This window comes from Stigmatopora argus, chromosome 1 (assembly GCF_051989625.1).
Source record: "Stigmatopora argus isolate UIUO_Sarg chromosome 1, RoL_Sarg_1.0, whole genome shotgun sequence".
NCBI classification, from domain to species: Eukaryota; Metazoa; Chordata; class Actinopteri; order Syngnathiformes; family Syngnathidae; genus Stigmatopora; species Stigmatopora argus.
Genome location: NC_135387.1, coordinates 11,412,604 through 11,428,874, shown reverse-complemented (window position 1 = coordinate 11,428,874; position 16,271 = coordinate 11,412,604). Strand labels below are relative to the sequence as shown.

At 40.3% G+C, this 16,271-nt stretch overlaps 2 protein-coding genes across 3 annotated transcripts in view; one reads left to right on the top strand and one right to left on the bottom strand.

Moving 5' to 3' along the window:
• Positions 1–628: 628 nt before the first annotated feature.
• The window catches only part of LOC144071335 (aryl hydrocarbon receptor-like), a 19,236-nt gene continuing 3,593 nt past the window's right edge, over positions 629–16,271 (bottom strand). The window contains exons 6-16 of one of the 2 annotated variants that reach the window (XM_077596348.1): positions 14,855–15,317; positions 12,790–12,977; positions 9,487–9,599; positions 8,741–8,830; positions 8,397–8,523; positions 8,022–8,152; positions 6,659–6,864; positions 6,445–6,554; positions 6,070–6,211; positions 4,736–5,999; positions 629–2,979 (exon numbers count right to left, since the gene is read on the bottom strand). In XM_077596348.1, the coding sequence (XP_077452474.1) occupies positions 2,830–2,979; positions 4,736–5,999; positions 6,070–6,211; positions 6,445–6,554; positions 6,659–6,864; positions 8,022–8,152; positions 8,397–8,523; positions 8,741–8,830; positions 9,487–9,599; positions 12,790–12,977; positions 14,855–14,895 (2,562 nt within the window). In that variant the 5' untranslated portion in view covers positions 14,896–15,317 and the 3' untranslated portion in view covers positions 629–2,829. Of the gene's footprint in view, positions 2,980–4,735; positions 6,000–6,069; positions 6,212–6,444; positions 6,555–6,658; positions 6,865–8,021; positions 8,156–8,396; positions 8,524–8,740; positions 8,831–9,486; positions 9,600–12,789; positions 12,978–14,854; positions 15,344–16,271 lie in introns of those variants that run through there. The other variant, XM_077596338.1, reaches the window with a different exon arrangement.
• sh3bp4a (SH3-domain binding protein 4a) overlaps positions 16,124–16,271 on the top strand; it is a 15,319-nt gene continuing 15,171 nt past the window's right edge. The window contains exon 1 of the mRNA XM_077596318.1: positions 16,124–16,183. The gene's annotated coding sequence lies outside the window, so the exon portion shown is untranslated. The remainder of the gene's footprint in view (positions 16,184–16,271) is intronic.

Sequence of the window (16,271 nt, the reverse complement as noted above, 5' to 3'; positions counted from 1 at the left end):
CGTTAAATGATCTTGGTCCCCACATGAACACATTTGCCCTCAGCCTCTCCCGGCGGCCCCCCAAAGCCAAAGTGGGACAGAACAACATCTTGCTTGGATGATTGATCATGTCACAAGTGTGTAAAGTTAAGTGTCTGAAGTCTGCGTGAGAAAGAAAACTCTCATAAATGATTCCGGGCAGGTCATTAAAGATGTAAAGTCAGCATCATTGTGCACTCGGGTAGTCGAAACAACTCCAGTCGCTGCCGAGCCCGCCACTGTAAATCTTCTCTTATTCTTCAAGAGAGCTGAGATGAAAATGTGGCATTTGCTGGCATCTTGAGCAGCTGCCTTTGGCATCAGTGTTTGTGTTTGTTTGTTTTGGGATGGATGCGAGTTCACACCCTTGCCAGTGCGAAAAAATATTGCAGCGGGGGCTGGAGTGTCTTGATGGTGTGTATTAAAAGGATCCAAAAGCTGTTAGTAGAATACAACAATTCAGCAGGTGTCCCATTGAAGAAGTTAAAAAAGTCAACCAAAAAAATTTAATCATACACCAAGGTGTTAAAGTTGTGAAGGTGTTCAAAAATGACAGCATAGACGATTGGTTGTGATAGCACCAAACGTGTTTATTTCCACACAGCGAAAAGACAATTCATTTAAGAAACGTATATACGATCATTTCATAGAGAGTAACAGTGATTAGCGCTAAAACCAGGACTTAAAACATTCCAAAGCTGGTGTTAATCAATTAGGTGATGGTGAGGCTCTGCTCACCACTGTGGTACTTAGTCATCATAACAACAAACATTACAAATTCAACATTGAATAAAATGTTGTGTATTCAATGAAACGACTTAAGTGATTTTAAAGAAGTGCTTGTCAAAAACATACATTTATATGGAGACCACTTTTTTTAAAGCGCACTCTTTGACATCATTTTTTATACACTATGTAGTATATGCGAAAGGCTGTTTACAAAAATGTGGTCAAATCGTATAAAAGCCATTTGTGACGTTCAACGTGAAGCCACCCCAGACATCTGTTGTTTACTTTATTTCACAATTTGCCCTAAATGCTAAATGTTGCTAATTCAAGGTATACCAAACCATATCCATGAACATTGCAAAAAAAAATTCAGACATACAGATGAAGAAAGTTTTCAGAGCGATAATGGCAACGTCTCTCTCCCAAATGTTTCTTTGTCTTCCCTTTGAGTTAAGAGAAGCACAAGCAAGACTTTGTTTTTGGAAGAAGCAGAAACTCTGTACACATTTCACCGTACGCACGTGTAAATCAGAAACGACAAGGCAATAAAGTTTCTAGTCGGGAAAAATGCTTTTTTTTCTGGTGACATAACAAAGTTACTCTGATGATGTCAGGATTGTACAAAACAAAAAGTGCACAACAGTTGCAATTTGCGATAAATGTTATGATGCTACAATTTTTCACCTGGATAATAAGGAGAAAAAAAAAGTTTTTCCACAAAAAAAGCTAAGAAGTAGTAACAGTGAATCCATTTTTTTTCACGTTAGAAAATGCACAACTTATTTTAAGATATTTTCATGTGATATTATGACAAACAGACAATAATAAGTGATATGTGTGGATATGGCACAATTACACAGTCAATTAAGGTCAACTTCATGCTTGGCTTGATACAAAGTGAGGTTCTATACAGTAAAGACAAAGATGAGACTATCACAGTGGATGGAAAAGTCGACCCATCCTTTTATAAATTTGTGTGAAATAAAAATGACTCAAAGAAATCATTTCAAGAATGTTCAACAAAATCAAAATAAACTGACAGAATCTGGTTGCACTAGTGTGTACACTCTATTCACCAATCACATTCACAATCAAACTCATGGTAAATGTAGTCAGCACACAACTCCCACCATTTAAAGTGCCTCTGATTAACCCTAAATAAAGGTCAGTTGTTCTTTTATTCTTGTTTTGGGGGGCTGGTATTCCATACAGAAGGTCAAAGGTTATGTTAATTGGAACTTCATATATCTTCATCTTTAAAAAAAAAAAAAAAACTCAGCTCCAGTTGAAAATCCCATTAGTGTCAAGATGTTATCAGCAGGAAAGTATAATGATCTTTTGGGGATGTTTAATCATGGCCAAAAGGTATGAGTACATATATCCTGGGCTTCATTTGAGACGTGTTTAGGCCTTAATGCACTTTGAAATTTCTCAAGCTTATTCAATGTTGCTGTCTGTCTGTCTCTATGCAGCTTGCCTGATCTGTTTTCTGCATTGCAAATCAAATTTGCAGTCACGTCCATAGATTTTCATACATTCTGTATGGGAGCTGAAAACATTGTGTCCAATTTTGAAGGAAGTTACAACGGGACTGAATCAGCAAAGGGTTCCTAGAAGTTTCAATTTGGAAAATGTAAGACATTTTAAGACCATATAAAAACACTCAGAGGAAAATTTAATGCCATTTGCAGGGAAAATTTCATGCCTAATGTTGGAAAAAAAACCTATCTAATTCCTACTTAGAATGTCATTGACAATTCCACAACATAACTTTGGAGTCACTTTTTCAAGATTTGTAAATTTAAGATTTTGTAACAACTTGTTCAAGATTCTTATTACATCCGCTTGTGTAACTTCAAGAACAAGTGTGTATATGTACAATTAAGTGAGTGCCATCTCCATTCCAGCAGTAATAAGTGAACACACTTTGATCCAGTGTGAGCAACAACATTAGAACACAGTGTCAGTGACAATTTTACATCAAACTGACTAGTAAATGGAGAAGTGACAAACATTGATAAATGCTTTTGTTTCTCTGATTGCGCAGTCTCTCATTTTCTCTCTTTATTTGGTACCTTCTTGTCAGATGATAAATCCTGACTTTTGGGTGTCTGGAAGTCCATCAGTGCACGAGATTTGGACATTGCCTGCCAAATCTCTTTTTCCATTGGACATGAGACACGTCCGGATGAAGGTAGCATTGGCAACGTTGAGCAGGCAACCAGTCTCCAGCTGAAAACCACAACCAGGGGGTCAGAAAAACAAATCATTCAAATATCTCAAAGATGAAAGCCCAATACAGATAAGTCAAAATGTGCTAAAACAGCTGACTAAATGAGAAGCTCTGCTTTAAAATTGCCTGGTAGTGAATGAATTCATGCAAAGATAAGAATTTGAAAGACCCGTGTTTATTATGTGCAGTCTTCCATGTACCATGTAGCTGCGCGATGCAAACCAATCCAATCATCATATCATAAGGCCTAGTGCTGAGGACATTAATGACTCACCACAACAACCCAGTTTTCTTTTCTCATCATGAGGTAAATAATGATAGGCAAATAGTAGGTCAGCAGTGGAGCACTCACTGACCCTGAAAAATAACACCAGAGGCTTGTGAATGAATATGAGCCAGGTCAACCATCTCTGGGGCCAAGCATCCTTTATTCCATTCATTATTGTACCCAACTTCACCATGGCCTCTACTTTTCTTTTCTTCATCTATTCCTGGCGCATTCTGTCACAAGAGCTAATGCTGCTTTTTGTGCTCGAAGCAAAACTGAGAATGTGTTTCCATTTATTGGTTTGGACAATCACACATCTCACTTATGTCCAAAAGATTTATGTGTGTACTGTACATGAGCTAGACAGCATAAAAATAAAGGCAGTTTCTTATTTAAATAGCATGTCTGGCCAAATCATCACATTTTACAGTGAGCTTCATGCCTTAAGGTTCTATGAGCTGACTTTCTATGACAGCCAAACAGCTTAGCGAGCAGTCACTATTTTAGTTGACATTTCAAGGCAGCATATCAGACCTTGCCAAAGGTTCCCAACGCAACCACAGAGAACTGCATAGGGCAGGCGTGGGCAAACCGTTCCTCGAGGGCCGCTGTGGGTGCAGGATTTTGTTCCGACTGATCCAACACAAACAGTTTAACCAAAGAGATTTCTGCTGAAACAATAAGCACCTGACTGCAATCCACTGATTGCACTTCTAAGATACCAGATTGCTGGATAGGTTTCCTCTTATAGTTTGGAATGAAATCCAGCAACAACTGCGGCCCTTTCTGGAATAGTTTGCCCAACCCTGGCAAAGGGCGCGTTTATATATGTGCATTTTTTTATTTTTCTGAATGGGAAAAAAATCTGATGAGAACTGTTCTATAGCAATAGTACTTGAAATGTTGTCAGAATTCTTCCTAATTTGTGCAAGAGAGAGTTGTGACGTTCACAAACGAATCTCATCATTCAAAGGGCTCATTAACTTGAACAAAGGAAACAGAGTCGCAGATGGTTGGGAGCTGTTCATTTTTTCTCTCATGCATGCTCTCTCTCCATTGCGCGTGCTTGCTTTCTGCCATCAGTCTCTCGGCCTTTCACTCTCTCAACCCTCTCTCACCCAGAGTGGTTCACACACAAGATTAGGTTTTATAAGTGTATGGTCGGTATTCTTGGAGCCTATCCCAGCTGACTTCACTTTTACATACTATATAGAGAGAATTTAGAAAACAAGAAAACAAAGGCAGTACAGTTTACAAAAACTGCCCAGTGCCATATTAAAACTGTTTTAGTATCAAAAGGCATTCAGTTCTATCATGCTTCTAGGCGGCTGAACACTAAATGCAACGTAAAAAAAGGGAGCCAAATGAGGCATTTGTTTGAACGGATCTTTAAAATGAATGGCTCCACAAAAGCTTTACTAATAACAATCTTTATAAAAAATATCTTAAAATGACGCTACGGTATAAAATATTAGTCTAACTCTTACCTGGTTGTGGGCACCCTGTGTGGTGTTGCTGGTATTGAACAGACTATAGGCCTCGACTGAAGGTTGCGTCAGAGCCACTAATTGCTCCAGCTCCAAAGCAGCGCTCTGTGAAGGAGCCAAAGATGGCCGAAGAGGTGGACTCTGGAGCTTGTGAGATTGCCGAGCCTCCAGTGGGACTGGCTCCACAGTGTCCAACAAACCATTATAGGGACAAACATTTGTGGCATTTAGAACTGGTCCACCAGCAATTGGTGTGTTTGATACAACGGAGTCCACATCATGAAGAAAAGCATTATGTTTATTGGCTCTAAAGTTAGACTCCAGGGTCTGGAAGTTGGGAAACAAAGTGTTACTGTTTTCCATCTGCTCCTCCTGCCAATGTTTACTTGAGTCCAGTACTGAGATATTGTTTTTATTCTCCTCGTTGACAAAAGGATGGTGGTGGTCTTTCCCTGTCATAAGCATCAAGTGGCTGTTTCCAGAAAGGATGCCAGTGTCTACACTTCCTGAGAGGAACTGAAGCCCGCCTTCACTGATGGGCAGCTGCTGTGTTTGCCCGCTGATGGACGGAGTGGCAGGTGTAGCGTGCTGGGTGGCACTTTGGCCAGAGTTAGAAGAAAAGTCATAGAGTCCGAACCCAACGATGTCATTGGGCTCTTCTCTATTTGGCACACTGTCCAAAGACTCATGAATGTGGGAGAGGATTTCATTGTTGGTGAGCTCACGGAGTGTTGAAACATGACTAGAATCCATTTCAACCGCGATCATCTTTTCATCCAATAGCAAAACCTCCAGGTCCTCAGCATTTAGGCCGAGGTTTTCCAAAGCACTGAGGAGTTCACTGTTGGAGCATGTTTCCTCTCCATTCAGAGACAGAGAGTCCAGGGTGGCCAGCAGTGGGTCACACATAGACTTTTCACTGTTGCATAATGCCATCATCTGTGAGCCATTTGCAAATCCAGCTGTCCCCCCTTGCTGTTTGCTAAAAGTACTGCAAGGGTAGGACATGTGAGCCTCTGAATCTGGTTGGCAGACATAAACAGACTGATCTTGACTCATCAGCGCTTCCAGTAAGGACTTGGGATGCATGTCTTCTGAAAACCTCTTATCCAGGATTCCCTTCTTGGCTTTGGCTTTGCCCGTGAGCGGTTGAGGAAGGCCATAATGCAGGTAACTGGTCTGGTAAAGAAGAGCCTCACCCGTTGCAAAGGTGAAGGGAAGGTGCATGGAGCGTTTCCTCAGGTGTTCTCCCCCTTCCTCGTCCCTGTAGGAGGAGAAACCATTACCCCCAAAATACGGCCAACATTGTTTTCAAGTGAAAATCCTCCACTTACACCAGAGGCCTCTGTGTGGCTATAATGTAGTCTGGTTTGCCATTCTTATAAACAAGGCGGGCATTGGCTTGGACCCACTTCCATCTGTTGTCTTTGGTGAGCAACCGGAAGACTGTGAGGCCGCTCTCACCAGTTTTTATCACTAGAAATAGAAAAAAATATTAAAGACAATGCGCTTCTAAAACTCATGACCAGGTATTTATGTGTACACATTTATGTGAAGCTCTAAATCTCATTGTACTTGTATAATGACAATAAAGGCATTCAAATCAATTGAACTTTCCTCCTGTCAAACTGTATAGGTTACATATCTTTCTTCTACTTACATAGTGTTGCCTTGTCTGATTTGCGTACTGTAATGAGTAAGCAACTTACTTCTAATGTGATTTTCCGCACAGTGCAGCATGTCAGCAGCATGAATGAACTGATATCCTGAACCCCGGACACGCAGCTCTGCCTCTGTGTAACCTAGCACAATTTTACCCCTGAAATACATGATTGTGATAATCACTATGCATATAATGGCGTCTTCAATTCATGAACTGGTACTTTCTCCCCCCCCCCCAAAAAAAAAACCACACATACGTACTTTGCATCACAGGCCATTGGAGTGAAGTCAAGCTTGTGCTTGGTTCTGAAGATCATATTCTTTGTTCTTATTTCCAGGATAGATGGTGACTGCAGAGGAGTGGCAATGGCAAACAAAGCGAGCTGAAGTGGGCCACTTCGTACATTGGCACACTGCAATCCACTCTGCCCATGCAGGAATTTTAGTCGACCTTGGATGCTTAATGCCTAAAAAGGGGGGAGAAGTCTTTGTTTTCACATTGTCTGGCATTGAACTGTCTTAATCACTTTACAGGAGCAGCACTTAAATTCTTGTATTTTACATGCCATGACAAAGCTATTCAATACTTAAACCTGTAAAGTAAATTACAATGGTTTGTAAGAAAAACATTATATTACAATTTTTTTTACGTTGGTTACCTGTCACATTTATACTTGTAAACACGTAATGACAGTCATTACAGGACAATAAGAGAAAGATGATTTCAGGAGCGCTTTGAAGGAGCTATGAAATGCTGCAGCGAGTGACTTTAAAATGAAAGCTGTCCGTATTGTTGACACAATAAAAAGTGAAAGGAAAAGCTTAATAATTAAAGTAGAGCCTAAGGAATTTTGATTTGTAGTGCAGCACTAGAAAAACTAGACATGATCAATAATTTTATCACATCCTGAATGGCTGAAAAAAAGTGGGCGTTCCCCAAAGCATTGTTTTTAGATGGAATAACTATGAAATGGTAAAAGGCAGCGTGATTTTAGTGCCACATTTGTTTTTTTTTACATGTAAAATTACATTAGTGTAGTCAGAGTTGGCACTTTTGTAAACAAAAAAAAAACAAATTTTCCAAGTGAATTTAAATTGAATTATCCACCTAATAATCAGCACATTTTGATGCATTCATCACAACTCATATGAATGTTTACAGAATAAAAAATAGAAGTTGTTTTTTTTGTTATGCTGCATATGTGAAGCAACATTAGAAAATTAATGCAAACACTTTCTCCTAAATCCTCATTCCTCACCCCACCTGAAAAACACATGGTGTTGTCTGGTGTCGCTATGTTAACTCTGCTTAATTGATCTAGGTGGGATTATGAGCCGTGATGTTAGGAATCTGGTCCTGAATAGCAGGAGGGATTATGAAAACAAAGCCATAGTGACTAGTAGATAGAAGCATAAAGCAGGCTTATTGCTCACGCAAACACTTTGGGAGGGAAGAGAGGCACAAGTTTGAGTGGGCCTAGGAAACTATATGCATGGAATTGCAGCTGTGAACTTTGACCTCTTTAATGATAACCAAACTACATGAAAATGTAGTTGTCTAAGACAGTATACTGCAATAGTTTCACAAAAAATATTCAGTTCCATTTTGTGAATCAAATCTCACCAAAAATCCAGAAGAATTGTCTAGTAGGCAACGGAAACGGCACACAAAACATCTCTCCAAGAAGGATGAGTTTTCAGGAGGAAGCTCATCAGGGTTGCAGCCCACATAGTAGGAGGGAGCTGATTCCCCATCTACTTGAGTAAATATATGACCACAAAACAGAGAGATACTAAGTACATCAAGACTCTCTTTCACCTGCGTGTGCATCAACAGTGTAATGTTAAGATAATTGGAATTGGCACGTCAACAAAATGATCAGAGTTTGCATGCTCAGCATCTCTAGAGGTGAGAAGCCCTTTCTTGACCTCCAATGAGATTAAGAAACAAAAAGTGATGTACGGCAAGTTGAGGTGACTCTGTCTGAAGGAAGGCTACCTGCTGTGATGTCCAAATGGGATCCAACGTCGATGGCAGGGTTCAGGGCCCAGTGCAGGTTCTTCTTGAACTCTTCCTGGTCTTCCGTGTGGATCAACTCCAACACACTGTGGTTCATCACGTCTGTCTGACAGGAAAACGCCACAACGAGGACTTTTACGCTGTGAATTTAAAACTCCAAGGGCAAAATGACATCTGATACTCTCATTTTGTAACGATTTACATACGATTAAAGTTGGAACTGTACGTGTATATGATGCACTTCAAGACAAGTTTAGGGACAATAACGGTCTGATATGGTCTCTATACTGATAGCTGCTTTTTTGCTTATAGTATCTGAGTACCTGATGGAAGCCAAGGTAATCCTGGATGGTATGAGAGCAGTAAAAAATGATTCCCTCTGCTGTGATCACCAAAACAAATCCACTCAGAGCCTGCAGGGAAAAGAAAATTAGGGACTATCAGAAAACGTGACAATTTGGCTCCGCCAGATTCAAGATTTGTGTCAGGCATCACAAAAAAATGATGTTCTAATACTTATGTTCCAGGAAAAACATGCTTACCTAATTTGGTGTACAGAAATAACATCGACACATTACAAGTTTCAAAAACTCTTAACGAGGATTCAAATCAAGTTTTAGGGGATAGGTCACAACTCGCGTGATTCTGAACACCAAATGGTATGAAAAAATTGAGTTGGTGTGGCATCTGCTTGACAAATGAAAAGGTCTTTAAATATTTAATGTGCATGGACTTGCACCTGATGTTAAGAAGCATTTCTGCTTGAGTTAAATACTTTTATACCAATACTTGGATCCATAGTCGCCTTCAACTGAATTCTGATTTATAATAATGATTGATTAAAACATTTCCGAACAACATTATGTTGCAAGCCAAATTACATATTGTGCATGAATTCAATTACACACTTGAATTTGACTTCCTCTACTGTAAAATGGTGTGTCTTGCATTTGTGCTCACAGCACAAAACAATTAAACATCAGCCCATAACTGGAAACACTTGTATCATGGAGCACTTGTAAGTCAAGGTTCCAATATACTATACTAAAATAAAATGTACTGTATTTACCTGAAGCAGCAGTTGCCCTTCTGGCACACATTGAGCTGTCTGTTCTGGGGGCTTACTGTCTTGGTGATCAGTGATTTGGCTCGTGCCATTGGAGGGATGCTTTTTCAAGGCCACTGGAGACAAGCGAACAGGAAAGAGAAGATTGACTGTTGTTTTGTTATGTGGGAAATTTGACTGCAGGGTTGCAGGACAACCTCCGAAAATACACGAGAACCCAAGAGAAAACGTTTTACCATTTGGAGAACAAATGGAAGGAAGACCAAAACAGTTTTAGATGCTAAATGTCAAGACAAGACAGGAAAACCCTTCTGTTTTAAATACAGGCCTCACTTTCCTCTACACTCAGACAGTCCAAACCGCTTATAGGGGCTCCTATATGACCTCTGACCTTGAAGACAAAACCACTGAGGCAAGGAATGTGCCTCAGGGCCTGGGGATGAAATGAATTAAAGCAGGATGAATCTGCAGGAAACAAAGAGCTTTTCTAGGGCAGCAAGGGAGATGTTAATAGAGAAGGAAGTCAGTAAGAGCTGCTTACAATGAGGAGGCCCTTAATTGCTTATTTGGACCACATCTATGTGTAATTGTCTATTGGGTCTTTGTCCACCTCACAGCATGGGGAAAAAAGTAAACACTGATGTTTTTTAGTCTGACCTAAAGTTAATCTTTTCTATGAATAAGGCAAATTTAATGAAAAGATGCTCAACTACAGCTGGAACTACAGCAAACTATTGAATGAGAATTGCTGACAATATGTTTTGACCCCATTAAACTTTAATTAAAGCTAAACAAACTCAACATTATTATTCAGACATTTTCACAATAGATAAAGGGCTTTGTAAAAAAAATCAAACCAGGCAAAAATGGAAGACTATTACATTTAAATCTCTATTGATCGGTATTTCTCGCCCATTTCAGGCTATTCTTACACCCTGAGCCACACCTTACATTTTCCGATAACCCCACAAAAATATATATATATCGACCATTGTCATAGCGTACAAATGAGCGAAAGTAGCCAGATATTAAAACTTCCCTACTGGTTTTATTACAATTGCTGCTGTATCACTGTCAGCAATGTTTCCTCTAAGCTGCGCGCGTGCGCAATTGCGCACTCCTCTCATCTTCTCTGCACACAGCAAATCATATGGAGCGCACAAAATAAAATCCCTTTTTTTTTTTTTTTGCTGTGAGGCCGACGCGCGAACCAGTCATCCGCCGGCCCGCCCATTCATAGATATTAATCATTACATTTTATTTTTACTAAATCATTTATGTGTAGTAGACATACACCTGCTTATGGCAGGTGTGATACTGGTGTGTGTCCATAGCGAGCAATGATGATGTTGCTCACACCGGTACTCAGTGTTCTCAGGGAGGTTGTCTTTCTGCCCAGACAAAATTAGAGGGAACATTGACTGTCAGTATAACATTCAGAGTCATTGATGTAAATAACCCGCAGCCATCTTGCATCAGAGTTATTATTTCTAGTAGGGTTTAATAACAAAGTGCACAAATATTGTGTTCAGTCACATTTTGCTACCCATCAGAAATTAAAATTTTCTGCATGCATGTATAGGTTCTTTATGTTACGCCCATTTTTATTTTTTCCTTTATCCAAAAGCTCTCAAATATCAGGGACAAGAGCACTCAACACGATTTATTTGATAGGGTCCAGTTTATTCATTCGTTCATTCATTTTCTGTACCACCTATCCTCACAAGGGACACGTAGGGTGCAGTTAAACCATCAAAATATGCTCCCACAGAAAAATAACGATTAAAAACAAATCCAAACTAGCTGGGAATAAGGTCGCAAGGGGTATTGTGGTGAATATTATTGATCTGTTAATGTAATGTGTACTGGCAACATTTTCTGATAGTTGCATCAATATATGCACCCAAATAAACCGAAGATTTATTCACTTAGTAAAATTATCAAGATGAGATGGTCACAACTATAAAGGATGCAGATATAACAGTGGTAGCAAAATTTGACAGAGCAAAAATTGATAGACAAAGCTTAGCTGGAGACTATCCCAGCTGACTGCAGGCAAATGGAAGACTGCACCCTAAACTGGTAAACTAGAGAGATATGCAACCATTCACACTCAGAATGACTCCGCCACCAAGTGGCAATCGATCCCACGCTGCCCACATTGAAGTCAGGCAAATTAACCAAGGCATTATCGGGTGGCCACTATAATGCAGAGTGCAGAAATATCTACTCAGCAACATGAGAATTTATGCATTACTTTAATGAAAGAACCAATAAGCCAAGGTCAATAGTACATCACTACCAAAGAACATCCAAACAGGTGTTTTTTTGTCAATTGGGATTCAAATCTGTCGAGCAGTAAAAGTAAATAATTTTAATGTAACTGTTTAAAAGAGTGTGTGAGAATGTGTAAAAACACATAGTATGCATAATTCAACTGCTTAATACGTGGGAAACATCGAAATCCCACACTTTCTCGACATGCACACTTTTCATGGTTAATAGCATTGATTTTGAAACACAGTAGACGATGGGCTGTAGTTTTAAAACCAGTTTGAGAAACCACTTGAACCGCCACGACAAGAACATCAACTGGGTTGGTGTGCCTGCAAGAGTCAAAAGTTGAAAAGGCAACCAGCCCCCCCACTCCACTGCCCCCTTTGACAACGTGTGTAAAGTAGTGTGAGTGGATTATCTTGCTGTGTATTTATTCCCCAAAGCTTTCATCTCCTCCTGCCACCTACTCAGACCTACATTTCTCTGTGTCTGAGACTTTTTAGGAGGGAGGTCATGGCCACAGGCTGACCTACAATCCATTAACAAGTGCATTCATACACTAAGCGGCAAGGGTCATCCAGGGGTAATGCACTTGTTCTGAAGGATGAGAAATATAGGCTGACCTACTGTGTCAGTCTCCTCTATATTTGTCTTCCACTCATTGCTTTTGACAACTCCAAAATATCTCATGTATCAAAAACGTTAAGAAGCTGTGTTGTTTTTGTATCTCAGCCTTATTTTCCTTGTCGTCCACAATTTGTAGTCTTCATTGTCATGTAAATCTCCACCAAAACTCACTTCTCAAAATCTTTCTGTTCAACTCAAAACTCTTTCTAACTGAATGTGACTATTGTGCCCTGTGATTGGTGGGCAACCAATTCAAGGTGTGCCCTGCCTCCTGACTGTAGTTAGACGAGATAGGTTCCCGCATCCTCACAAGCAGTATGGAAAATGAATGAATGTGACCGATGGGTAAGGTCGTTCCCTTCCTTCACATTGTATGAACATTTTTAGGATGCCATTTCATACCTGAAAAGAATCTCTTGGTCCGGATATAGCTGACACTAAGCCTCAAAATTGACAGTTTGTCGAGAGTGGAGATGACATCCTCAGGGAAGGGCAACAAGCCTGCCAGCCTGTCCAGCTCTGTGTTAAGACGGTCACGGTGCCGTTTAGACGGGTTAGACTTGTCCCCCTCAGTTGGTGTTAGTTTGGTCCTGGATGTGATGACAGCAAGAATTTCAAAATGACATTTAGACTCTTTTTAATTTATACATCCGTGAAATTCCGCAATGAACTATTTCTCATGAAAATATTTCAATGAATCAAAGGATGAGTCTGATTGACACCAATTAAATGTCGCAACTATTTTTCACATTTCAAGTAACCCATTTTCTACCTTAGATATTTCTTAGAGTAATTAATTCTACTGCATTTCAGTTTAGCTGTTAAACATTCACTAGCAAATACTACAGAAACTGCATTCCCAATTAGTACTTTTTAGTAGTGGCGGGCTGTCAGGGCCTTCAAGGCCTTCTCTGCTGGCCTAAGAAATATCATATGTTATATTTTGGCCATCAATACTTATTAAATAATTCCAAATTGTCTGTTCGCTTCCTTTCATTGCTTTTCCCCCTGGTTGCATTGCTTCCAGATGTGTGTTTTCAATTTCATTGAAGCATTTAACCAATCACATTTCAGCCATTGACATCCATCGCTGTCTTTTCCCGGGGAAATCACCCCCCTGGCCCGGTTGTAATGTCTGAAAAGCTCCAGTATTTGTATTTAATCAATGAATGCTGCTAGGAAGTGGATTTTACCCCATTTTAGTGCAATTTTTGCCGTTTCGCGTATGGACGTATATGGACGTACCAACGTTTATCGCTGTCTTTTTTTCCGGGGAAATGATACTCTGGGCCCGGTTCTGATGTCTAAAAAGCTCCAGTATTTGTATTTAATCAATAAATGCTGTTTCCGGCTGGATTTTACCCCATTTTCGGGCAATGTTTGCCGGTACGCCATTGACGTTCATCGCTGTCTTTTCCTGGGAAAATCACCGCCCGGCCCGGTTGTAATGTATGAATAGCTCCGGTATTTGTATTTAATCATTAAATGCTGCTAGGTAGTGGATTTTACCCGTTGAAGGTGCTACGAGAAAATGCACGGACCACCACTGCTTTTTACTGACACAGACATATAGTGACGAAAATTTGCTGAATTTATCACGACTTTAGGCCACACATGGATTTCAAACCAGTCCAAAAGCCACAAAAGATCATTAGACATTGCAAAATAAACACAAAAATCCAGTTTCACTTTTTTGAGTCCCTAAAATATATATTTTTTTCAGGTTCATTAAAATTCATTAAAATAGTTCATTAAAAAAGCCTATCCCAACTGACTCCGGGCCAGAGGCGGGGGACACCGTGAATTGGTGGCCAGCCAATCGCAGGGCGCAAGAAGACAAACAACCATTCATGCTCACACCCTAGGGTCAATTTAGAGTGTCCCATCGCCATACCATGCAAGTCTTTGGAATGTAGGAGGAAACCGGAGTACCCGGAGAAAACACACGCAGGCCCGGGGAGAACATGCAATCTCCACACAGGTGGACCGACCTGGATTTGAACCAAGGACTCCCACTGTGGGGCCGACATGCTAACCACTCAACCGCTGGGCCGCCCCATATTAAAATCTCTGTGTTTTAAATGCTCTCAGTCAAACTTTCAGCATACTACAAACCTACTGAATTTGGCAAGTTAGGCGGTTCTTTATGTAAAAATTGCTTCCATATTTAACCACGTGCATTGTTTAATTTGGTACAGCACCAGTGGTCTTGAGAGAACAAATGATATAATAATATAATATACTAAATAAACCACCCTTTGGCCACACTGGTTGGACATAATCCAGTTTCATTTATTTGGTCTAAAATGATTTCTTTACTCCAAATTATGTAGCTTTGGTCACCTATGAATAACGACACGTAGCGACGGACGGACAGCGCCTTTAAATACTAGATGACAGATGATAGATAACCCACAGGAGATAAACAAGCACTTTTTGATTGTGTGGCGTGAGATTGTCAGATTACCCTTTCTGGAGTGGTTTTCTTCTCTTGCGTCCGGCGTACATGATGGCTCCAGTTCAGTCGCAGTCGAGCGGCATGTCCATCAAGAATTTATGCAGGCCGGGCGTGTTCAACTGTCCGACCGGCAGCCTGAAAAGGGTCCGGCCGAATGGGCTACAAGCACGTGACCTTTTCCTGAGCCAGTTTGAAATGGCGTACGAGTTGACATCAAACACGAACAATCCAAGTCTTCCACCATTTGAAATGACGTCATTCTACAACTTGAGGGTCTCCTGTCCCGGGGATGCTCAAGGTTGATGAGATCACATCACATCGCGTCTAGACCGCTCCGAGGAACACATCAATCGGGATTGAGGTCAGGCCTCGCCCACTTCTTCTTCCTTGGAGTCCACCACCGACCAGCTCCTCATCCTAAATCCTGTTAATGCTGACCGGGTCGCAGCGGATGGAGTTTTAAGTGGACTCACTTGACGTTTGACAGAGAAGGGGAAGGGAGGTGCATGAGAGGAAGGGGGGTTAGTGGGTGGGGAATATGGTGGATTTGGGTGGAGGGGTCGTTTCCATCCCCTCACCACCTCTCTCCCTGCCACGCTTCATCCCCTCACTTCAATAGTATGCCCGCATTGCTATGTTATGTTCATGTGGACATAAAACATGGAGTGTATTCAATCAATCATTAAAAATATATTCTAATCCGCTGCCTAAATTAAGACTATTGTTCAAATGTACTATTAAAAAGGTCACATATTTACATCATCGGGCGATTTCAGAGCTGCTTCCACGAGTACAAATAAAACTAATCCTTCCACTGTCTCATACAATCGGCTCTCTTGAAATTATGTAAACCAACATACACAAACATCAACAAAAAATACAAACAGAGTAAATAAATCATTAACACCTACTTGCAACCAAAATAAGCATCCTCTTTATTAGTCAATACTGACACCAAGTGGACGGTGCAAAGCAGCGCCATCAGTAAAAAAAATGTTAATAAACCAAACGATATTTTTTCAATCATTCAATTTCCCTGTCAACTCAACCCTTAGTTGGTGTCGATTAGTTAATTTCCTTCAATGAGAAGGCTAAGCAGACATAAATGAACACAAAAATCCTTCAAAAGTATGGTGTAACTTATAATATATTTGTGCCCATCCACCCATTTGGAATTGAAATGAATCAAAGTTCTATAACGATAATAATAATTAAACAACGAACAAAAAACAAACAGACCCAAAAAATTGCATCCATCTGAATTCTCCAAGGGTGTCAGCTGTGCGTGTTTATCAGATTTTAGCGGATTTAGGTCAAGTTCATCCGTCAGACCTACTTGTGAGTATCAATGGTTAAATGATATTCCCTTTGACTAATATATGCAGGAACCAATCACATCAATGAACAATTTTGAAGTGTTCTAGTA